General features: G+C 37.0%; 1 protein-coding gene across 7 annotated transcripts in view; it reads right to left on the bottom strand.

Moving 5' to 3' along the window:
• The window catches only part of DOCK7 (dedicator of cytokinesis 7), a 220,162-nt gene that overhangs the window by 67,194 nt on the left and 127,081 nt on the right, over positions 1-25,887 (bottom strand). For 4 of the 7 annotated variants that reach the window (XM_007464292.1, XM_007464291.1, XM_007464290.1 and 1 more), the window contains exons 22-27: positions 17,454-17,543; positions 16,407-16,502; positions 13,759-13,899; positions 13,559-13,672; positions 4,497-4,667; positions 2,357-2,496 (exon numbers count right to left, since the gene is read on the bottom strand). In XM_007464292.1, coding sequence (XP_007464354.1) covers positions 2,357-2,496; positions 4,497-4,667; positions 13,559-13,672; positions 13,759-13,899; positions 16,407-16,502; positions 17,454-17,543 — 752 coding nt within the window. Of the gene's footprint in view, positions 1-2,356; positions 2,497-4,496; positions 4,668-13,558; positions 13,673-13,758; positions 13,900-16,406; positions 16,503-17,453; positions 17,544-18,724; positions 18,818-25,887 lie in introns of all 7 variants that reach the window. The other 3 variants (XM_007464288.1, XM_007464287.1, XM_007464286.1) reach the window with 1 other exon arrangement.

Raw genomic sequence — 25,887 nt, forward strand, 5'->3', positions numbered from 1 at the left:
AAAGAGTGAGAAAAGGAGGAAACAAGCAACAGTAAAAGCTTATAATCCTGTATATTACTATTTAAAGCTATTCCAGTTATCTTTTTTAACTCAGTAGACAAAGTAGTAGTGAACACAATTATCACAGCTTTCAGACTTGATAGAAAATCTTTCCAAGTGTCAAAGGACCAACTCTGAAGACCAGCTGGAAGAGATAAAAAAGAAGTCTTTCATAGGTCCTATATTGTTCCACAGAAATGTATCTATTTTAATAGAACTGATCCTTCATGTGAGAAAGAAACCTCATCACAAAAATAGTTGACTGTTAGAATTCTCTATTTTTTATCAGACACTGCTGAACACCTACACAACATCTTCCCCTGTCTTCCTTCCTAATAGAATGTAACGTTCCTGCCCCTGTGACTCAGGGGAAGCTGACTCCATTCCCCCAGTTTCTGAAGTAGATAGATCCAATCAGACTAGCCCTGCTACTTAAAGCAGACAGTCAGCCAAGCTGTTTCATTATCAGTGTGAGAAGAGATAAATGTTAATTAACTAATTGCTTCCTTAACTGAGAAGGTCTACAAAAAAAAATATCATATGAACTAAACACTTTTTAGTGACAGCTGATTTACATTTAGGCATGAGGTCCTTACCTTCTGCTTTGTAACAAACCACCCATGAACCAAAAACAGTCTAAGCACCACATTTGAGTAGAAGTGATCTAATCCATCCAGGAACCTGGCATTGCTCTGGTGACTGTAACAGTACAGGATAGGCAAGTGAGCCAAATCAGTCCAAAGAAAAGATGTGCATTGCGTGCTTGAAAGAGGGTTTTTTCCCCTCTGTCCTCTGATGGACATGAACAAGTAAGATTAATCTAAGCTCAATTGCCAGAGCAACTATCTTACAGTCATGAGAGGCACACTAGCCTCAGGATAAAGCTGAGGGGTTTCTATAGAAGTAAGAGATATAAAGAAACAGAACCCTGATAACATTATTGAGCTGCTGATTATAGTGTGCTAAAAACCTTACCTTTCTTCCAATTATGAAAAAATAAATATCCTTCCTTTAATAAAGCCAGCCAGTATGAAGAAAGGTTTTCTGTTTCTGGTAACCAAACTTATCCTGATGTATCAAGTAAAAATACTGGAAATATAGAGTCAAATGATTGAGATATAACAGTTATTAAAGAAAGGTAATATGTTTAGAAGTTGTTTTCAGAGTGATTTTTTTCAAACAATGGATCCTTCCCGCCCAATGACATTATATTCAATTTATCAACGGCAAACTATAAGAGTGGTGGCAAGCAGGGGTGGGAGACCCAGGGTTTCACCCACTTAGTCTGTCCTCTCCATACTCCAATGTCTACACCCCAACCCCATCCTACATGGAAGCACATTAAGGACCTTTTCACAACCTTACAGTTCTGCAGAGCACAGTGTGAAAAACTGCTTCTTAAAACTATATTCCTAATGGGAGAAGGTGCTGTTATGAAAAAAACTCATGCCTTTCATTTGCAGAAGCTTTAGCCTTTGACAGTTTCCTAAGCATTAACCATGTCCCTATCGCTAAGAACTTTACAAGCATCCTTTTTCATTCGTTCAACAAATACATCATAGGATTCTTAAAAAACCTGCTCAAAAGTATCTCCTTTTGTTCTCTGGAGCTCTTACTTCAGGTTAAACTGCATTACAAACTCTTAATGATACTATCATGGAAAAAAAAAAGCAATTATTACCCAAATGAGTTACAGTCATTCAGATTTTTGAAAACAGCTGTTAAGATAGAAATACCCTATACGGATCTTAGATCACAACACATTTATAGAAAAGCTATTTCTATAAATTCAAATCATGAGACAATATACTCTTCTTATTGTATCAATTTCCAGTAATTCTTTAAAAGTATACACAATTTTGGAAGTTTCTAAAACCTAAGTACATTTGTTTATAGAGCAAATTTTGAAGTACATGCTACAGAGTATGATGGCAAATCATAAATTTTCCTCACAAGGAATCAAACAGATTAGTCTGCTTAACTGAAATGTGCCTGCTTTATATCAGCAAATCTACAAGTCCATCTACTAATATGCACAAATATTTTATGTACTACTAAGAAGGAAAAAAAGGCCACCAACTAAACCATGATACAATGTTGATTTCAAGACAAACATCAAATTCAGAGATGACAAAAAATGTCTTTCTTAAAACTGATGAAATATAGAAATAACATGAGTATGGAACTTAGTGAACAGAGAAGTAGAAGAAGAGTGGTAAACAGTATTCTTTTGATTCCTAGGAAGTTAAGTGGATACTTCTGTCCCATTGTCCAAAATCAAATTAATATTCTATACGGCAAAAGCTGGTCTACTCACCCTTCAGCATCAGGGTCTAAAATGACAGCCAGCTCTGTTAACACAAGTCCTGCCAAATAATGTTGCTGGCGGAAAGGCACAGACAATTCAAACATATTTGCAATCTTTTGGTCTTGCACAGTGGTGGAAAATCCAGAACTCTGTTTGGGAGTGAGGTAGAACAAAACTATAACAGCTATGCAACAAAACATTCTATAGACAGAGCACTACAACAAATGAGATGTGAGCATTATCTGAAAGTGAGATAAACTTTTTAAGTTTATTTTTACATTACTATTATTAACATTGGAGAAAGTAACTGCTCTTACTTTTGGTATAGAAAACTATGATGAAATAACATTTTAAATTATTTTCAATTTCCTTTTTCTCATATTAAATTTTTTTCATCTGTTTTTTCCTTTATACTTTTAGCCACTTAATGTTTCAATATCATACTCTGAAGGGAAAAAAGGAACTAAATCCATATGATACATTATGCACTCACTGCTGAGTACAAGAGAAATATTCATAGTCAAGGCTATCTATGGGTTTCCAGAGAAATTTCAAATACTATAAAGTTGTTTTTCAGGGAAAACACTATCTCCAGAAAATTACTGTCTTTTTTTGTCCACTCACTGAGTTTTTAAGAGTTTTTTAATACTGTAAAATAGCATCCCCCCACCCCACAAGATATAGCTTAAGGCAAGAATGTCCTCAGTCTCATCACCCTTAATCCATATTCAAGACCGCCCATGCGAGGTTTCTTACAGGAACAGACTTCAGATTTCTCTATGGAGAAATCATCTTCATAATAAGCATATAAAACAATCCTTGCCCCCACCTCCCAAAGAGTGATGTCTCTGTCATCTATTAGAATCTGAAAATTCTGCAGTTGGATGAGAAAGTAGGGAACGAGAAAATGGAAGAAATTCTGTTAATTTCTTGGCTGAATGAGATGTTCAGCAGAGAGTCAGGTGTAAACAAATGTGTTTCATTAAAGGTTTTAGGAACTGTACCTTTGATTAATTTGTACTTGACTGTGTAGCCACATCTTTGACAGAGGATGGGGGAAGGGAGCAAAAGACCAGCCTCATTTGTTATTGGAAGAAGTGTGTCCTCGCCAGGTAAAAGTATGTGGAAACAGGCTGATCCTTAAGAATTTTTGCAAAGGTAAAATGAAAAGTTGGGGGTGTTCTCTGATGTTTTCTAATCTTCCTAAGTAAAGTTTAAAATTTTCTTTATCAAACATCTGAGATTGATCTAGTGTACGGAATTACTTTCAGGAATTAAATATCTCAAAAATAAACTTATAAAGAGTTCATATCAACTTTGACTTTAGACATTAAGAGCTTAAGGAAGTAGCTTGTTTGCCTTTGGAATTATATAGCAAAAAGATGTTTCACTAGGAGGGAACATCTAGGCTTCTCTGATACGAAAACCACAAAATCGCTTCATTTCAATCTGTATGACAGGACACATAATAATTGCTACAATAACCCTTTGTCATCTTTAGAGCAACTACTAGGCACCCTGTGAAAACCCATAAACACCCATCTAGTTTCCTTTGGGTTCTCTGGATACAAGAGAGGCAGGTAGGGCTTTGCCAGGACTGCACTGCAGTTTGACTTCTTTCTCTGCTAAATTATGCTTCATTCCCCTTCCTTTCACAGGTATTAACATCTAATAAATACCTTATCCCCCAAACTCAGTCTGTGTCTGCCTCAAAAAAAACCAACTTGTGAAAACATCAAGTGAGTTTATGTAGCTGAATTCACTCCCTTGTGCCTGAATCAGTAAGAGGGGTACAACAAAGTGGTTAGAACTTGGGCCCTAGAATAAGGCAACACGTGCCATGGTTCAAAGCCTATATCTGCCAATTTTTACTATGTGACCCAGTGTAAGTTACTGACCTTTCTGTGTTTCAATTTTTTTCACCTGTAAAATGGGGATAATAATAGAACTTCCCTCCTAGAGTTCCTGTGAGGAGTAAATGATTAATACTTATAAAGTACTTAACCATTTAATAGTTATAAAGCACTTAGTATGGAGCCTATCACACAGCTATTATTCAACAGTGTCACTTTTCATGTTTTCCAGTGTTTAGAATGCTTTTTCCACAAGTCTGGACTTAAAAAAATTTGTTTTCATACATTTTGCATACCTGAGATGTTGCAGAAGAAACAGAAGGTGATGGTGACGCAGGTGGAGTTAGCAGGCTGCAGGGTAAGTTTAAGGTAACATAGTGCTCATGGCTGCAGGTGATGCGCAGAAAATCCAGCCTCAGGGACACCAAGACACTTGGAGTTGGTAATGAATAAAGCTTTGAAGATACCTTGTAAGTGTTGCATAAATAAGAAAACACCAATTAAACATATCATTTCTCTACTACCAATACCAGAATGATGGATTAAAGAACTAGAGTGATTTCTAAATTAAAGGGAGATGGCTAAGAAGGAGGAAATAGCTTTTTTTTTTTTTTTTTTTTTTTTTGCTGTACGCGGGCCTCTCACTGTTGTGGCCTCTCCCGTAGCGGAGCACAGGCTCCGGACGCGCAGGCTCAGCAGCCATGGCTCACGGGCCCAGCCCCCCCGCAGCATGTAGGATCCTCCCGGACCGGGGCACGAACCCGTGTCCCCTGCATCAGCAGGTGGACTCTCAACCACTGCGCCACCAGGGAAGCCCAGAAATAGCTTTTTCCTCTTAGTCTATGTCATTGTTGAGTGTGAGAAACCCTTGTATTCGACAGAATAACTACATTGGAGGAAAACATGACTACCTTTAAAATAAGGTGCTGAGAGAGAGGGGGAAGATGACGGAAGAGTAAGACGCGGAGATCACCTTCCTCCCCACAGATACATCAGAAAGACATCTACATGTGGAACAACTCCAACAGAACACCTACTGAACGCTGGCAGAAGACCTCAGACCTCCCAAAAGGCAAGAAACTCCCCACGTACCTGGGTAGGGAAAAAGAAAAAAGAATAAACAGAGACAAAAGAATATGGACGGGACCTGCACCAGTGGGAGGGAGCTGTGAAGGAGGAAAGGTTTCCACACACTAGGAAGCCCCTTCGTGGGCTGTGGGTGGCGCAGGGGGAAAGCTTCAGAACCGCGGAGGAGAGCGCAGCAACAGGGCTGCAGAGGGCAAAGCGGAGAGATTCCCGCACAGAGGATCGGTGCCGACCAGCACTCACCAGCCCGAGAGGCTTGTCTGCTCACCCGCCGGGGCGGGAGGGGCTGGAAGCTGAGACTCGGGCTTCGGTCAGAGCGCAGGAAGAGGACTGGGTGAACACAGCCTGAAGGGGTTAGTGCACCACACCTACCCGGGAGGGAGTCCGGGGAAAAGCCTGGACCTGCCGAAGAGGCAAGAGACTTTTTCTTCCCTCTTTGTTTCCTGGTGCGCGAGGACAGGGGATTAAGAGCACTGCTTAAGGGAGTTCCAGAGAACGGCGCGAGCCGCGGCTAGCAGCGAGGACCCCAGACACGGGAATGAGACGCTAAGGCTGCTGCTGCCGCCACCAAGAAGCCTGTGTGCAATCACAGGTCACTATCCACACCACCCTTCCGGGGAGCCTGTGCAGCCCGCCACTACCATGGTCCCGGGATCCAGGGACAACTTCCCCAGGAGAACGCATGGCGCGCCTCAGGCTGGTACAACGTCACGCTGGCCTCTGCCACCGCAGGTTAGCTCTGCATCGTGCCCCTCCCTCCCCCCCGGCCTGAGTGAGCCAAAGCCCACAACAACTCCTTTAACCCCGTCCTGTCTGAGCAAAGAACAGACACCCTCCAGCGATCTACACACAGAGGCGGGGCCAAATCCAAAGCTGAGCCTCAGGAGGAGTGCGAAAAAAGAGAAAGGGAAATCTCTCCAAGCAGCCTCAGGAGCAGCGGGTTAAATCTCCACAACCAACGTGATGTACCCTGCATCTGTGGAATACCTGAATAGACAACGAATTATCCCAAATTGAGGAGGTGGACTTTGAGAGCAAGATTTATTATTTTTTCCCCTTTTCCTCTTTTTGTGGGTGTGTATGCTTCTGTGTGAGATTTTGTCTGTATAGCTTTGCTTTCACCATTTGTCCTAGGGTTCTATCCATCCGTTTTTGTTTCTTTTACTTACTAAAAAAATTTTTTTTCTCAGTAATTCTTTTTTATTTTAATAACTTTATTTTATCTTTCTTTCTTTTATCCCCTTCCTTCCTTCTTTCCTTCCTTTCTTTCTCTTTCTCCTTCCTTCCTTCCTTCCTCTTTTTCTTCCTTTTATTCTGAGCCATGTGGATGAAAGGTTTTTGGTGCTGCAGCCAATAGTCACTGCTGTGCCTCTGAGGTGGGAGAGCCAACTGCAGGACACTGGTCCACAAGAGACCTCCCAGCTCCACATAATATCAAACGGCGAAAATCTCCCAGAGATCTCCATCTCAACACCACCACCCAGCTTCACTCAACAACCAGCAAGCTACAGTGCTAGACACCCTATGCCAAACAACTAGCAAGAAAGGAACACAACCCCACCCAGTAGCAGAGAGGCTGCCTAAAATCATAATAAGTCCACAGACACCCCAAAACACACCACCAGACGTGGACCTGCCCACTAGAAAGACAAGATCCAGCCTCATCCACCAGAACACAGGCACTAGTCCCCTCTACCAGGAAGCCTACACAACCCACTGAACCAACTTTAGCCACTGGGGACAGACACCAAAAACAACGGGAACTATGAACCGGCAGCCTGCAAAAAGGAGACCCCAAACACAGTAAGATAAGCAAAATGAGAAGACAGAAAAATACAGAGCAGATGAAGGAGCAAGATAAAAACACACCAGACCTAACAAATGAGGAGGAAATAGGCAGTCTACCTGAAAATGAATTCAGAATAAGGATAGTAAAGATGATCCAAAATCTTGGAAATAGAGGCAATGCAAGAAACATTTAACAAAGGACCTAGAAAAACTAAAGATGAAACAGGCAACAATGAACAACACAATAAATGAAATGAAAAATACTCTAGATGGGATCAATAGCAGAATAACTGAAGCAGAAGAACGGATAAATGACCTGGAAGATAAAATAGTGGAAATAACTACTGCAGAGCAGAATAAATAAAAAAGAATGAAAAGAACTGAGGACAGTCTCAGAGACCTCTGGGACAACATTAAACGCACCAACATTCGGATTATAGGGGCTCCAGAAGAAGAAGAGAAAAAGAAAGGGACTGAGAAAATATTTGAAGAGATTATAGTAGAAAACTTCCCTAATATGGGAAAGGAAATAGTTAATCAAGTGCAGGAAGCACAGAGAGTCCCATACAGGATAAATCCAAGGAGAAACATGCCAAGACACATATTAATCAAACTGTCAAAAATTAAATACAAAGAAAACATATTAAAAGCAGCAAGGGAAAAACAACAAATAACACACAAGGGAATCCCCATAAGGTTAACAGCTGATCTTTCAGCAGAAACTCTGCAAGCCAGAAGGCAGTGGCAGGACATATTGAAAGTGATGAAGGAGAAAAACCTGCAACCAAGATTACTCTACCCAGCAAGGATCTCATTCAGATTTGATGGAGAAATTAAAACCTTTACAGACAAGCAAAAGCTGAGAGAGTTCAGCACCACCAAACCAGCTTTACAACAAATGCTAAAGGAACTGCTCTAGACAAAAACACAAGAGAAGGAAAAGTCCTATAATAACGAACCCAAAACAATTTAGAAAATGGGAATAGGAACATACATATCGATAATTACCTTAAATGTAAATGGACTAAATGCTCCCACCAAAAGACACAGATTGGCTGAATGGATACAAAAACAAGACCCATATATATGCTGTCTACAAGAGACCCACTTCAGACCTAGAGACACATACAGACTGAAAGTAAGGGGATGGAAAAAGATATTCCATGCAAATGGAAACCAAAAGAAAGCTGGAGTAGCAATTCTCATATCAGACAAAATAGACTTTAAAATAAGGACTCTCAGAAGAGACAAAGAAGGACACTACATAATGATCAAGGGATCGATCCAAGAAGAAGATATAACAGTTGTAAATATTTATGCACCCAACATAGGAGCACCTCAACACATAAGGCACAGCTTAACAGTCATAAAAGGGGAAATCGACATTCATAGTAGGGGACTTTAACACCCCACTTTCACCAATGGACAGATCAACCAAAATGAAAATAAATAAGGAAACACAAGCTTTAAATGATACATTAAACAAGATGGACTTAATTGATATTTATAGGACATTCCATCCAAAAACAACAGAATACACATTTTTCTCAAGTGCTCATGGAACATTCTCCAGGATAGATCATACCTTGGGTCACAAATTTATCACAATTGATAAATTTAACAAAACTGAAATTGCATCAAGTATCTTTTCCAACCACAATGCTATTAGACTAGATTTCAATTACAGGAACAGATCTGTTAAAAATACAAACACATGGAGGCTAAACAATACACTACTTAATAACAAAGTGATCACTGAGGAAATCAAAGAGGAAATAAAAAAATACCTAGAACCAAATGACAATGGAGACACGACAACCCAAAACCTACGGGATGCAGCAAAAGCAGTTCTAGAGGGAAATTTATAGCAATACAATCCTACCTTAAGAAACAGGAAACATCTCATATAAAAAACCTAACCTTGCACAGAAAGCAATTAGAGAAAGAAGAACAAAAAAACCCCAAAGTTAGCAGAAGGAATGAAATCATAAAAATCAGATCAGAAATAAATGAAAAAGAAATGAAGGAAACGATAGCAAAGATCAATAAAACTAAAAGCTGGTTCTTTGAGAAGATAAACAAAATTGATAAACCATTAGCCAGACTCATCAAGAAAAAAAGGGAGAAGACTCAAATCAATAAAATTAGAAATGAAAAAGGAGAAGTAACAACTGACACTGCAGAAATACAAAAGATCATGAGAGATTACGACAAGCAACTCTATGCCAATAAAATGGACAATCTGGAAAAAATGGACAAATTCTTAGAAATGCACAACTTGCCAAGACTGAATCAGGAAGAAACAGAAAATATGAACAGACCAATCACAAGCACTGAAATTGAAACTGTGATTAAAAACCTTCCAACAAACAAAAGCCCAGGACCAGATGGCTTCACAGGCGAATTCTATCCAACATTTAGAGAAGAGTTAACACCTATCCTTCTCAAACTCTTCCAAAATGCAGCAAAGGGAGGAACACTCCCAAACTCATTCTACAAGGTCACCATCACCCTGATACCAAAACCAGACAAGGATGTCACAAAGAAAGAAAACTACAGGCCAATATCACTGATGAACATAGATTCAAAAATCCTCAACAAAACACTAGCCAACAGAATCCAACAGTACATTAAGAGGATCATACACCATGATCAAGTGGGGTTTATTCCAGGAATGCAAGGATTCTTCAATATACGCAAATCTATCAATGTGATTAACCATATTAACAAATTGAAGGAGAAAAACCATATGGTCATCTCAACAGATGCAGAGAAAGCTTTCGACAAAATTTAACACCCATTTATGATAAAAACCCTGCAGAAAGTAGGCATAGAGGGAACATTCCTCAAAATAATAAAGGCCATATATGACAAACCCACAGCCAACATCGTCCTGAATGGTGGAAAACTGAAAGCATTTCCACTAAAATCTGGAACAAGACAAGGTTGCCCACTCTCACCACTCTTATTCAACATAGTTTTGGAAGTTTCAGTGACAGCAATCAAGAAAAGGAAATAAACGGAATCCAAATCGGAAAAGAAGAAGTAAAGCTGTCACTGTTTGCAGATGACATGATATTATACATAGAGAATGAATCCTAAAGATGCTACCAGAAAACTACTAGAGCTAATCAATGAATTTGGTAAAGTAGCAGGATACAAAATTAATGCACAGAAATCTCTGGCATTCCTATATACTAATGATGAAAAATCTGAAAGTGAAATCAAGAAAACACTCCCATTTACCATTGCAACAAAAAGAATAAAATATCTAGGAATAAACCTACCTAAGGAGACAAAAGACCTGTATGCAGAAAATTATAAGACACTGATGAAAGAAATTAAAGATGATACAAACAGATGGAGAGATATACCATGTTCTTGGATTGGAAGAATCAACATTGTGAAAATGACTCTACTACCCAAAGCAATCTATAGATTCAATGCAATCCCTATCAAACTACCACTGGCATTTTTCACAGAACTAGAACAAAAAATTTCACAATTTGTATGGAAACACAAAAGACCCCGAATAGCCAAAGCAATCTTGAGAACAAAAAATGGAGCTGGAGGAATCAGGCTGCCTGACTTCAGACTATACTACAAAGCTACAGTAATCAAGACAGTATGGTACTGGCACAAAAACAGAAAGATAGATCAATGGAACAGGATAGAAAGCCCAGAGGTAAACCCACGTACATATGGTCACCTTAGCTTTGATAAAGGAGGCAGGAATGAACAGTGGAGAAAGGACAGCCTCTTCAATAAGTGGTGCTGGGAAAATTGGACAGGTACATGTAAAAGTATGAGATTAGATCACTCCCTAACACCATACACAAAAATAAGCTCAAAATGGATTAAAGACCTAAATGTAAGGCCAGAAACTATCAAACTCTTAGAGGAAAACATAGGCAGAACACTCTATGACATAAATCACAGCAAGATCCTTCTTGACCCATCTCCTAGAGTAATGGAGATAAAAACAAAAATAAACAAATGGGACCTAATGAAACTTCAAAGCTTTTGCACAGCAAAGGAAACCATAAACAAGACCAAAAGACAGCCCTCAGAATGGGAGAAAATATTTGCAAATGAATCAACTGACAAAGGATTAATCTCTAAAATTTACAGGCAGCTCATGCAGCTCAATAACAAAAAAATAAACAACCCAATCCAAAAATGGGCAGAAGACCTAAATAGACATTTCTCCAAAGAAGATATACAGACTGCCAACAAACACATGAAAGAATGCTCAACATCATTAATCATTAGAGAAATGCAAATCAAAACTACAATGAGATATCATCTCACACCAGTCAGAATGGCCATCATCAAAAAATCTAGAAACAATAAATGCTGGAGAGGGTGTGGAGAAAAGGGAACACTCTTGCACTGCTGGTGGGAATGTGAATTGGTTCAGCCACTATGGAGAACAGTATGGAGGTTCCTTAAAAAACTACAAATAGAACTACCATATGACCCAGCAATCCCACTACTAGGTATATACCCTGAGGAAACCAGAATTCAGAAAGAGTCATGTACCAAAATGTTCATTGCAGCTAAGAAATGAAATTGAGTTCTTTGTAGTGAGGTGGATGGACCTAGATTCTGTCATACAGAGTGAAGTAAGTCAGAAAGAGAAAGACAAATACCGTATGCTAACACGTATATATGGAATCTAAGGGAAAAAAAAGAAAGGTCATGAAGAACCTAGGAGTAAGACAGGAATAAAGATACAGACGTACTAGAGCATGGACTTGAGGATATGGGGAGGCAGAAGGGTAAGCTGTGACAAAGTGTGAGAGTGGCATGGACATATATACACTACCAAACGTAAAATAGATAGCTCGTGGGAAGCAGCCGCATAGCACAGGGAGATCATCTCGGTGCTTTGTGACCACGTAGAGGCGTGGGATAGGGAGGGTGGGAGGGAGGAAGATGCAAGGGGGAAGAGATATGGGAACATATGTATATGTATAACTGATTCACTTTGTTATAAAGCAGAAACTAACACACAATTGTAAAGCAGTTATACTCCAATAAAGATTTTTAAAAAAATAATAATAAATAAATAAAAGAAATTCAACCAAAAAGAAGAATTAAAGAACAGTACTCGGTGAGCAGTTTTGAAGTTTGTGGTTTAAATAACAGTATCGGCTTTCTCCAAAGTTACTCCTAAAATAAAAAATTTGGAACTACAAGATTTACTGTAGAAATCCACTGACTAGGTGCATTCTTAAAGCCCCATTCTTATATTTCCAATACAGCATTAATATTTCCACTTCTCAAAAATATACTTTATGAAGAAAAAGTATACCAGCAAAATAACTTCCTAAAATAAATTATCCATTCTTTTTACATCACCTTTTGTTAACCTATACTTATGATTATCTATTTTCCCAACTACACCCATTAGCTACTTGAGGAGACATATATAGACTGACTTATTTGAATAGTTTTAGCATCCCTAGAGTCTAGTTTAAAGTTTGGCAAATGTAAGTGGCCAATGCTTGAACAATAAAGACAGGACAGGTTTTGGGAGCAATAATACATGAAATATCAGGGAAAAAGTAAAAATAATACATAGTGTTGCAAATACTTGCAAATACATCAGTGCCCACGCATAGTTTTAACTTCTCTATTAAAAGAAACATACAATATTGGCATCCAATAGAACAGAGCTTCAAAATTCTAAGTATTAGCCTGCCAAATAGCATTTTTAACCAGCAGTTCCCCAAAACTAATCTGTGGACCAGCAGGGAGTACCTAATAAGCACTGTTTCCCACACTCCCACCCCCACCACCAGGGTTCAAACTCCTCAGAAATGCTGGGATGGGACACAGGGATCTGTACGTTTTTAAAGCTCCCTTAAAAGGTAATTCTAGGATGATTATACAGCTCACTACCCAAATGGTCTACCAGGATGAATAACTAATGTTTTCTAAAAGCCAGGTTTCATTAATCATTTGATAAAAAATTTAAAACAAAACCAGCTGTTTGTAGAAAACTTCTAAGATACTTTTAGTTCAGAAAAAGCTAGATAATAGTATCTGTGACTTGGGTAAACATCTACTCATGCTTCTAAACTCTACAATGTCTAGGGCTTCATCATGAGGAATACACAGCAAAATGCAACTGCTTTAAAAATCACTTAAGACAGGAAAAGTTGGGTTAGCTGTTCATTCAGTAAAAATGCTACTCTTGCATGGCATCTTGGGGCTGCTTTACATTTAGACTCCTGACTTGATGGTATACTTCTGAATGAGAATCTAAGTCATAAGTGGGCCAGTATAACTCAATGAAAATCCAGCTGTACTGACAGCAGCTTGCCACAGTCCTGTGTCCTAATAAATGTAATTTATCTTTCCCTTACTAATAAAAATATGCCACTTTTTAAAAACATCACTATATAAATGTGTTCTTGAAAAGCCCTAAAAGAGCAAACGCAGCACTTAAATTATTTGATTACTAATTATGCATTACCTGTTTATAGCAGGTCTTTATAAGGCTAAAGACAAATCCTCTGTCCATAACAGACAACAGATCATTGAGAAAGAATGCAAGGCTTGTGTTGAGTCTCTCAACCATTTCTGTGTCCTGGGAAACAATTAAAAGAAAAACAAATATAGTTTAACGTGTGCTTGAAACACAGAATTAGTTTAAAAAAAATAAGTTACCGTTACCTTCTGAAATCGTGAAACTATATCACTAGCAATTGTACTGACAAGAGCAGCAATGTCATCCATGAAACGTTCTGGAAAACGACTTTTCCTTGGTGCATCAAGTTTATCATTAAAGTATAAATGGTGCACCATGCTCTTCACCTGAAAAAAGAAATAAGCCATTCGTTTAATTTCTTATGGATGTAATGAACAGTTACAGAGATTCTAAACATTAGGGCTATTTTTGTCAACATACCATGTAATTTAACAGATAGATAAAATACTTTTAACTCATCAAATATTTTGAAAAAGTTCCGTACAATATTTTGTATGCGCTAGAAAAATATCAAACACAATACAACTCAATCTCTGTATCAGCTTCATGACATTATCCTGGCTATCAGTGGGAAAAAAATTATGGGTATGTCAACAGAAAAAAATTTCACCCTTTAAAATTATTTTAAATTAAATCTTTCCAAGACTTAACAATTCTTCCATTCCATGTCCCCCCAACTGTTAGCTCTGAGAGGTTAGAAACCTTGACTGCATGTAGAATCTTTAGCACCTAGCATCTCGTGGCATATGGTGGGTGTACATTAAATACTGATGACTAGATATTAACAATAAAATGTTAGGTAAAAGTTAAAGTGGTTTCAATTTACCAAATACTTTTAGATATGGATTCTTATCACAACAATGTGTTAACGGTACTAAAAATTTTTAATTCAGGGAAATTAATGACAAGGTTTTACAGTTGGTAAATAACAGAGACAAGTCAAACTATTTCATGTTTAAGAAATCTGAACATACATGTAAGACTGTTTTAAAAAAGTCATTTGATCTTAAATTAAAAGCACATGAATTACAATTTGGTGTTTATTCTCTAGGGGAAAACAATGAGTTGCCTACCACTTATATATGGTCCCTGATTTTTTTTTTTTGTAGATTAGCAAATCTCTAAACAAAACGTCTTTTTTAAAATCTTTTACTGAAGTATAGTTGATTTACAATGTTGTGTTAGTTTCTGGTTACAACAAAGTGATTCAGTTATATATATATATTCTTTTTCATATTCTTTTCCATTATGGTTTATTATAGGATATTGAATATAGTTCCCTGTGCTATACAGTGTGGCCTTGTTGTTTACTTTATATACAGTAGTTTGTATCTGCTAATCCCAAAGTCCTAATTTATCCCTCTCGCACCCCCTTTTCCGTTTGTTAAGTGTAAGTTTGTTTTCTATGTCTGAGTCTGTTTCTGTTTTGTAAACAAGTTCATTTGCATCATATTTTGGATTACACATATAAGTGATATCATATGGTATTTGACTTTTCTCTTTCTGGCTTACTTCACTTAGTAGGATAATCTCTAGGTGCATCTATGTTGCTGCAAATGGCACTATTTCATTCTTTTTATGGCTGAAAAGTATTCCAATGTATATGTATTCCACATCTTCTTTATCCATTCATCTCTCGATGGATATTTAAGCTGCTTCCATGTCTCGGCTATTGTAAACAGTGCTGCTATGACACTGGGGCGCATGTAACTTTGCATTAAGAGTTTTCTCCAGATATATGCCCCAGAGTGGGATTGATGGATCATATGGTAGCTCTATTTTTAGTTTTTTAAGGAACCTCCATACTATACTCCATAGTGGCTACACCAATTTACATTCCCACCAACAGTGTAGAAGGGTTTCCTTTTCTCCACATACTTTCCAGCAATTATTATCTGTAGGCTTTTAATGATGGCCATTCTGACTGGTGCGAGGCGATACCTCATTGTAGTTTTAACTTGCAGAAGAAATGTTTTCTAATCTTCAACGTAAGTAACATTCAATGCTAAGAATGATTCTATGGCATACTCTAGAAACTTCCATTGTTTCTTTTCTTTTTCTTTTTTCTGTCTCTTTTTTGTTGTTTTGCTTTCCTTTGTTTCTTATTTATTATTTTACATAATTTTTTTGGACGAAAAAGTTTCAGTGATTTCAGCTTTCTAAAGCTAGAGAGGAATGCCTAGCGCCAGAATGCCTAAGTTTGAATCACAGCTCTGCTGTATACAAGCTATGTATTTTTAAACAAGTTACTTAATCTCTCTGTGCCTTGGTAATCCCTAGCCCATAGGGCTGTGCTACCATACTGTATGTACTTAATAAATGTATATTGCTTTTGTGTATATATGTGTTTATGTTGTGTGTATAGATATTTATTAAAATATTAATTCATTTATTTGTTTTAATATCATTTACTGAATTAAGTAGAAAGTATTGTTGTTTTTCATTGGCTGCGACTGGCATTTCCCTAAGAGCTTTCTAACCATAAAAGCAGTAGGTATCTATAAAGCTCTTTTTATCTGGTATGAAATCAATAGTACTGCCATTATACACTAGCATGTTCAGACTAAGAAAGAATGTATCACAGGTTTCCTTTAAAAAGATAGTTATCTTCTGCAACTATCCCTAAAAATATAGTTTAAATTAGCTTTATAACTCCATCTAAATTGTGCTGATTGTCCACAGTGTTTATTTAGAGATGTAGCAAAGGTAATTTTGCCTTGGAGGCACATGTAAAACCATAAGATGGGCAACAGGAAAAGATTCTAGGATAAAATCATGAGCTAACACAAAATTGTTTAACAAGAAAAACAAAGAATGTGTTTGTTTTGCTCACCATTAGCTCAAAAAAGAACCAGGCTTGTTGCAAAGCTGATTCCCGAACGCTGCCACTGCAAACAACCCACTGCAAAGCCAGCTCCTCATGAAATAGCTATCCAGAAGTAAATCCAAAGTTATTATCAGTGTCAGGTCTCTTGGTAACACAAACCAAATAATACAAGTACAAATGAAGATATAATGAGAATAAGCAAAATAAGGCATGTGAACCATTCAATGATGCAGTGAGGACACCCATTAACGAAACGGCTATTTATACACATAAGACAGTGGCATGTTGAATAGCTGAAAAAATTACATGTTATCTTGGAGTAAAATGTAATTTTAAAATGACAGGTGGGAAATAGCCTCCTAAATTGTACGTGCAAAAAGTAACTAGACCAAAAACTCACAGTTACAGATAAAATCTGGCTTGTGCCTTACATACATATTTCAGCATATGCAAATACATCCATGAACTTTGCTGGTACAATTCAGGAAATACCTTTAAAAATTTAAACTTTGATATCAGCCTTAATTTTCAAGTTTTCAGGTATTTAAAGTCTCTTTATTAAAATAGCAGAAATTTCCTGCCTTATAATGGATATGCATACAAAGCATTTGCACAATAGTGTATATTAATATGAAAAAGGACTAACAAAACTGTGCATAAGGGAAGCAAATCAACATATCTTACTAAGAGTGATAATTTTTCTAACTCATCTTCCTTTCCCTGGAGATTTAAAACACAAAACAGAAGCAGTTACAGAAACAGAATTAAGAGTTGATACAATCTTTTTGGTACTAAAATTTAATGATCAAATTTAATGCACTAAACTCTAAAAACGGTCATCGGCAAAGATATAAACATTATAATAATGTAAAAGAGCTTGCAATGGAGAGGTATGCCCAAAAAGACATCAAACAAGCAATGCTTGCTCAAATGTATTTTTAAAGACAGTGCAATTATTGTAACATCTCATACTGGTTATGTAAAGAATCCTTACATCTACCTAATTGTTGGAATTATTTTCCCCCTACATGGACTATCTTCATATGAATCTACCTTTTTAGTTGGTAAGCGTCCCGTTAATGTTTGTAAGAAACTTGACGTCTCTGTGTGCGAAGACATACGATTACAACTTCGATCCATAGCCTATGGAGTGAAGATGAATGAATGACGAGATACCATTAAAGTCTGCTGTGGATGACTATGCAGTTCAAGGATTATATACAATTTTTTATATAGAGCTTTACTGTCATTTTAACAGCCATCTGTTTTATTGCTCAACCCATTTTCACTATTTTAAGTTGCTTTAACGACAATGCATTAGAAGTATCAAAATGGCTTCTATTTATTTTATCTTTAAAAGATAAGTATTTTAATGATTATATAAATTCAGAGTGCTGCAAAGAATGAAACTTTTATCTGTGTGATCTATACACATGCATGTATCTAGTAAGAAAATGTAAAAAGTAAAAACATACTTCTCACTGGTCTTGGACCAAAAAGAGAAATCAAGAATTTTATATTTAATTAAAAAATTAAAAGTTTAGAATCATTTCTTTCATGTTTCACTATCATCAAAAATTACGATTCAGGTTAGCCATACACTATATTAAATATAAATCATTTATAATAAATTTGCAATTAAAATTTTTCTTGAAGAACGAGAGCATTGTCCTCCAAAGCCAATACACAGATGAGAAGTATATTTTGAGGAATCATGCAGTATTAGCTATCAAGCAATTAGACTTAAGTAAGCAAAACCTAGTACAAATAAGTTACAACAAATTTCATACTTTGCAACACAGTACAGTTTAAAACAGATTTTTGCTTATGGTACTTAATCTTACAGCATGGGGATCATATACTGTTCATATTTAATTTCAGCTTATTACCAATATTTCTAGTCAGTGATTATGAAGAAAATGACAAGATAAATGACAATGATACAATAGCTACACATTAAACCAAAAGCGAATGGAAAACTGTCAGGTTTTTTCCACACAAAAAATTTTTAAATTCCTACTAAAGATGCACTACCCCAAAAGTAGAAACTGTTATCAAAGCCATCAATTGCATAAGCAGCAGGCACTGAAACATCAATGGGGTGGACAAGAGGGAAGGAGGAGACAGGAAATAGGAAAGGAGAGTATTACTGGTGCAATTGGTGGTATTCATGCATAGCAGTTGGAAAATGTGCTAAGTAAACAAAAATACACACTTTTTAATTATTAAAAAGCAAGCCACTGAAATCATAGTATATACTAAAAAGTAATGTTCTAAAGGGAAACATCAGCAGCGAATAAAGAAACCTCTAATATAAACACCACCTGTGTTGATTCTGCACTTGGACTGGGGTTGGATCCCCATGGGGCAGCTTTTGGACCACCAGTGTTAACCCAGGAATTGGAGCGGTCTAAACCCTAAGCATATAATAGAAAGCAGTTGGAAAGGAAAGAAATATTACATGTGGCATGCTATATTCTTAAAGAAATCCAGACTTTCCAATGCAAACATGTTTTTAATTAGTACTGTTAAAGCAACCAAAATTTTTAGGCATCTATAGAATATTAGTTCATCAAAATTATCTCATTACATAATTTTTTAAAAATCACAAAGAAAATTAAGTATAGCATTTAAAGGTAATTTCTCTTTATATAAAGGGATCACCTTTAAGTATCAACAACTAAAGATCCCACAGCACCATCCCCCCAAACTCTCTTCAGAGATGGTACAAGTTAGCAACAGACAATTTCCTCTAAATCGAACTAGGGTTTAAAAGAAAAAAAAAAAAATGGAAGAAGAAAAGCATTCCAATCTTGTCTAAAAGACTAATTTTATTCCATCTGTCATCAACTGAAAACTTCTGTGTAGCAATACTCCATAATTCTATTTGAACTTGCCTCCTCTTTTAGGGACCAAAAAGAAGAATTAAGTAAAAAATTAAGAAAAAAAAAGACGCCTGATATTTGCTCCTTCCTAAAAATGATGGTAGATTTGGAGTTGTGCTCAGTCTTAGTGTGCTTGTTGAAATTAAACATAATGGGTAGATTTATTAACAAATAATAAATATATGAATTTTATTATTAAAAAAAAACATAATGGGTTACTTTTTTATATAAAAATTATAAGGAAAAACATTATGCCAGGGCTGTCTGTAGGAATTCTATCTTCATTATCACTACCATTAATTTGAAGTTAATTTAATATGCTATCAATGTGTATGACCAGAAGTGAATTATGTCTGTCTTCTCTCAAAGAGGTTATTATGATCCCAGGTAAAGGGAACTGGGGCTTTACTTCAATTTCTTAAAATTGATTATTAGAATCACCTGAATTATAAAATTCAGATTCTGGCCCTTACCCCCAGAAATCCAGATTCAGCAACATGGGCTGGGCCCTGGGAACCTACGAATAGAACTGAGCAAGGTATAAGAGATTTTTAGAGGTCTGCTGAAGACAACACAAGACAAGCCAACTAAAAATATTAGGGCCTGAGTATGAACCCAAACCAGAAAGCGCCGAAAAAGGATAGGTAAAAGAAAAGAAAGAGTAAACAGTGGTAATCAACTCTATGTAGACATCAGTATCACCTGGGAAGGTTAAGGACAACCACCACCACAAATGTGCAGGGCCCTACCTCTAAACAGTTAAATAATCTCTGGGAGTGAGGCCCATGCATGTATATTACGGGAAGGGAAGGAGGAGGTAGGGGGGAAGGAAAAGGGAGGGGAGGAGGAAAGGGGAGGGGGGAAGAGGGAAGACAAACTACTACTAGCTCTCAAGGTCTTAGCTTTTAGGGAGAATATTTCCCTTCCTTTTCTCACTATTTTTTCCAAAAATACAAAGAAGTTGAAATGATGATACAGTAACTACCCATTTCCCCTCATTTCTGACACTGAATGTGTAAGATGAGAGTTAAAATTCAAATCCAGGTTCTACTGCTTACTAACTGTAAAATCTAAGGTAAGTTATCTAATCTCTTTTTCAGTTTCTTAGCTACAAAATAGGAATAAGTGTCTCCCTAATACTGTAAAGATCAAAGTAAATAATGGAAGTAAATCACTGAATACAATGCCTCAAATACAGTAAACTCTTAAAAAATAGTTTTAACAAAAACTTGCCATACATGTTTTTTAAATGCTTCCTAGCGAAGTATATTGGGCAATATTCAAATACTCATAAAATTATGTAATCAATAGATTTGTCTAAAATAAAATACCCCATTTTATAGGTATTAATAAAGACTTCTCAGAAGCCCATTATATTATTTCAAATAGAAGCAAATCACACAATACGTTTTTCAGGTAAGTTAAAACAAAAATTTTCAGTCTCCCAAATTATGTCACTACTCATGTTACAAAAATAACAAAATATAAGCATCTAATTTCTGCAAAATTACAACTGTGCTCTCTCTACCATAAATTTCTACAAAAAGAAAAACAATAACTTTGCCATACTCATAAGTTCACTTTTTAACTTCTTGCTTAATAATTTCCTTTAAAACTAAGGCACATGTTAATGAGTAATGTGAGAATAAACAATAAATCTCTTTGTGCCATTAATATACATTATATCCACAATACTGAGGCTCTGAACAGTTATAATCACATCAAGTCAAAGCAAACTGTTTAAAGAAAACTGGTGGCCAATTTATTTGTAAAGAAAATTATTTCCATAATTTAAATGTCATACAGCTAAGAATTATATCAAACAGCCCTTAGTTAAGCAAAGTCATCACTGATATTTACTAATATAATAACTATGTTTACATATCTCCAACTAACAGAAGAGATTAATCAAATGTGTGTACATGTGCATGAAAGTGTTTTTATTCTGTTTTTGCCAAATCTCTGTAACATTATTATTTTGTTTTGTCCCTTAGGTATAGATAGGCTCCTTCCCTGAATAAGGCTCACAGTATTGACATCAATACTCATGTTTCAATACAATCCTCAGCATAGTGGATTTAGTAAGCTATGCACACAGTAAGCTCTCAATTTTTGAAAAGTAAATGAAAAAATAGGAGATGATACATTAGAAAGAAACTAATTATCAATGTAAAATTGCACTAGCATTTGCTTAAAAGCAATAAAATACAAACCTGGTGCAACCATACATTTACATAACTGAATGTTAAAAGAATATTGCTAGGACAAAGAAAGATCAGTTTTGGCAAAATAATTATGAAAAAAATCTCACAAATATGGTTTTATAGCCACTAGAGTAATAAAAGCCTGTTGATAGTATTTTAGAACTTTAGGAGTTCTGCATTTTGTATTAGGAAATAAAGTCTAACCAAAACTTTCATAAAACCGAATATCTTAAGATCTTTAAGTATTTAATTAATCCTGATAGCAAGAGGGCAAACAAAAGCATAATTCAATTTTTAAAAAGTTGTTTATTCTAGGGCTTCCCTGGTGGCGCAGTGGTTGAGAGTCCGCCTACTGATGCAGGGGACACGGGTTCGTGCCCCGGTCCGGGAAGATCCCACATGCCGCGGAGCGGCTGGGCCCGTGACCCATGGCCGCTGAGCCTGCGCGTCCGGAGCCTGTGCTTCGCAAAGGGAGAGGCCACAACAGTGAGAGGCCCGTGTAACGCAAAAAAAAAAAAAAAAAAAAAGTTGTTTATTCTTGCTAGAGATACTCAATGCTTACTAACATTCATTCTTTGGATACACATCTTTTGAGTACTTTTCATATGCTGGACATTATAGTTGCTTTGGATACATCAGTGAACAAATATCTCTGCCCTCATGGAGCTTATACTCTAATAAAGGGAGACAAACACTAAAAAATAAACGTAACAGGTAACTAATTTATATGTTACATTAAAAGGTAGTAAATGTTATGAGTCAAAGAAACAGAGTAAGGGGATAAGAAGTCCCCGGGACAAGGCTAAGGAGAAAGACACACTTATACATTTAAATAAGTGGTCAGAGGAGACCCCATGGAGAAGGTAGTTCTCTGAGTACAGACTTAAAGGAGGTAAAGGAGTTAGTCACAGGATCTTGCTCAGAGATATGACATAATCCAACTTAAATTTTGTTTATTTGTGAATTAAGTTTTTAAAGCAGCATTCTGGTTGCTATGTTGTGAAGTGAGTGTAGGTTGGAAGGAGGGAAACCATCTTTAAGACTATTACATTAATTCAGGAAGAGATGATGGTAGTTCAGATCAAATGGTAGTACTAGAGGTGATGAGAAGTGGCTCTACCTTTAACATATATGCAAATCTGAACTAAAGGATTTACAAAAGGCAGCTGAGTTTAGAATTCCAGAGAGAGATCTGTACTTGAAATACAATTTTTGTGAGATATCAGCATAAAGTGATACTTGCAACAACAGGACTTCATGGGATCAGGGAGTGAGTGAGTGTAGAGAAAAGAGAAAACAAGACAAGAGAAGACAAGAAATAAGGACAGAGGCCTGGGGCACTTCCAAATTAAGAGATCAGAAAAAGAAGAATCTACAAAGGAGACTGAAAAGGTATAATCAGTAAAGAGAAAATCAAGAGAGTGTAGTGCCGTAGAAGCTAAGTAAATAGAATAAATTGGAGAATTAACTGTGTCAAAAGCTGCTGTAAGGTAAAGTCAGCCAAGTGTTGAGATTTAACCTTCAGATTTAAGAACATGGAGAGCACTGGGGGCATTAGAAGGGCAGTATGGGCAGAAGATCAAAGGAATATGTTTGAAGTAGGGTAATAGGAGTTAAAGAACGAGAGTAAAAGAACTGGACACAGCAAGTATGGAAAACTCTTCTAAGGAATTCTACTACAGAAGGTAGCAGAGAAATGAAGAAGCTACCAGCAGAAACAGTAGAGAGGAGATTTTTTTATGGGAGAAATAAAAAAAAATTTATTTTTTATCCCGTTTTATGGGATGGGTTGATTTAGCAGATGGGGAGAAACTGATGATGTAGAAGAGTGATGAAAGAACTGCTGGAGTGAGGATCTTGAGTAGGTGAAAGGGGATGGGTGGTTGTATACAAACAGGGAATGGACTTAGGGAAATGGACAGTTCATCTATAGCAGAGTTTTAAGTAGTAGGTAGTAGTAGATGGTAGTGGGTAGGTAGGTGTGATGGTCAAAGGTGACAAAAGTTTTCTTCTGATGGCCTCAATTTTCTTAATGAAGTAGGAGATAAAGTGAGGGGGGGATTGGTGGGGAGCTGTTAGAGGGTTTGAGGTACCAAATAAGGCATTAAACCTTTTTCTGGGAGAATGGGAAAGTAAATGGAATAAAGAAATATAGTATAATTGCTTGACAGCATTAAGGGCTCTCTTGAGGTTCATGGCCTTTAATTTCAAATGAGACCAGTTACCATGGCATTTCTCAAATCATGTTTAACGGCACAGGCAGTCAACTGAATTCAGCTATGGTTTGAGGTTTGGCTAAGCAAGTAAAATGAAGTAAGGGAAAGATAAGGGAATTGACGTTTGTTTATAATGGTAATAATTATAATGACTGATCATGGAATTTAAGCTGGCTAAATTGGAAGAAAGAACATTAGGGGCGTGAGGTACAGTAAAAAGGTCATACGATCAAGTGATTGGAGGTTGCCGAGCAGAGAAATTGTTGGAGTTGGGGTACTAGACAGAAAAATATGAGCTAATGGTTAGAGAACAAGATGCATGAAATTGAGATAATGAGGATTAAAATTATTCATCATGACAAGACTAAGGGTATGACCATGGCTAAGGCAGAGTGAAAGACAAAAATCATTAAAGAAGAGTTTCTCTAATTTCCAAGCCAATAAAATCAGAATAAATAAAGAGTAGCTATAAATAAACTTCAGATTCCTTATAATTTTTCAATGAGATAAAATTATACACCATTACTATTAGGGATTATGACTAAATGATAGTCCAAAATGAAGGTAGGTAGCTATCAAAAATAATGCAACCAGGGGCCTTCCCTGGTGGCACAGTGGTTGAGAGTCCACCTGCTGATGCAGGGGATGCGGGTTCATGCCCCGGTCCGGGAAGATCCCCCATGCCACGGAGCGGCTGGGCCCATGAGCCATGGCCGCTGAGCTTGAGCGTCCAGAGCCTGTGCTCTGCAAAGGGAGAGGCTACAACAGTGAGAGGTCCGCGTACCGCAAAAAAACAAAAAAACTAATTAAAAATAATGCAACCAAAAAAAAAAAAAAAAAAAGAACACACAAAAATCATTTGAATAAAATTTGATTAGGACAAGACTGTATTGTCATAAGACAAAGTCTCATCTTATGATGGCTTTCTCAAAAGTTTATGTATATAATACCAGAAGCAAGTTTACATCATTATGTCCCATTTTATGAACCACTTGAAAAAAGACAAATAATCATTCCAATACATGTACACTTTTGTTCTAAATCTCGATGTTATAATCTATCAAATACATCATATATAAAGGAAAACTCTAGAATTATTCTAAATGAAGCATAATGCAAATCTTACAGAAATTAAGAGATGTTTCAAAAGTAGAACCTTGAGAAAAATGGCGTCTATAGCTCTTTAACGGGAAAATTTCTTATAATTCACAAATGAGATTCATTCCACTGAAGAACTGTATTTACAGTAAGTAAATTATGTTAAGTATTACCTCCATTACAATGAGAAAAGATCAAGAATGAAGACAAGGATAAAAAACCTTCTCTTCCTAGACATGGAAAGATATGTGGAGGGAGAAAAGCCATCTCTTTTGTAATTCCTATATTACTCAGGTTACTCTGCAGTAACCATGTAAATACATCTGAACATCATTTTCTCAAAAGTTCACAAAAAGTGAAAGTTTGTTTAATTAGAGTAACACCTATTTGGATCTTTAAGTTATTGAAATTCATGTTTAATTTATTTTTAAATTATAAGGCTACAAAATATTTTTTTCATCTGTAAGAAATTACTTTAAAAAACGTAATTTTGATCTGTGAGAAATTACTTTAAAATTACATAAAAGGTACTTTAAAATGTGCAATGCTGAAGTTTATTAGAAGTGTCTGGGGGGCGGTGGAAAGATGGCGGAGGAGTAAGACGCGGAGATCACCTTCCTCCCCACAAATACACCAGAAATACATCTACATGTGGAACAACTCCTACAGAACACCTACTGAATGCTGGCAGAAGACCTCAGACCTCCCAAAAGGCAAGAAACTCCCCACGTATCTGGGTAGGGCAAAAGAAAAACTTAATTAAAAACAGAGACAATAGAATAGGGACGGCACCTGCACCAGTGGGAGGGAGCTGTGAAGGAGGAAAGGTCTCCACACACTAGGAAGCCCCTTCGCGGGCAGAGATTGCGGGAGGCAGAGCGGGGAGCTTCGGAGCCGCGGAGGACAGCGCAGCAACAGGGGTGCGGAGGGCAAAGCGGAGAGATTCCCGCACAGAGGATCGGTGCCGACCGGCACTCACCAGCCCGAGAGGCTTGTGTGCTCACCCGCCGAGGCGGGCGGGGCTGCGAGCTGAGGCTCGGTTTCGGTTTCGGTCGGAGCTCAGGGAGAGGACTGGGGCTGGCGG

This window comes from Lipotes vexillifer, unplaced genomic scaffold (assembly GCF_000442215.2).
Source record: "Lipotes vexillifer unplaced genomic scaffold, Lipotes_vexillifer_v1.1 scaffold47, whole genome shotgun sequence".
Taxonomy (NCBI): domain Eukaryota; kingdom Metazoa; phylum Chordata; class Mammalia; order Artiodactyla; family Lipotidae; genus Lipotes; species Lipotes vexillifer.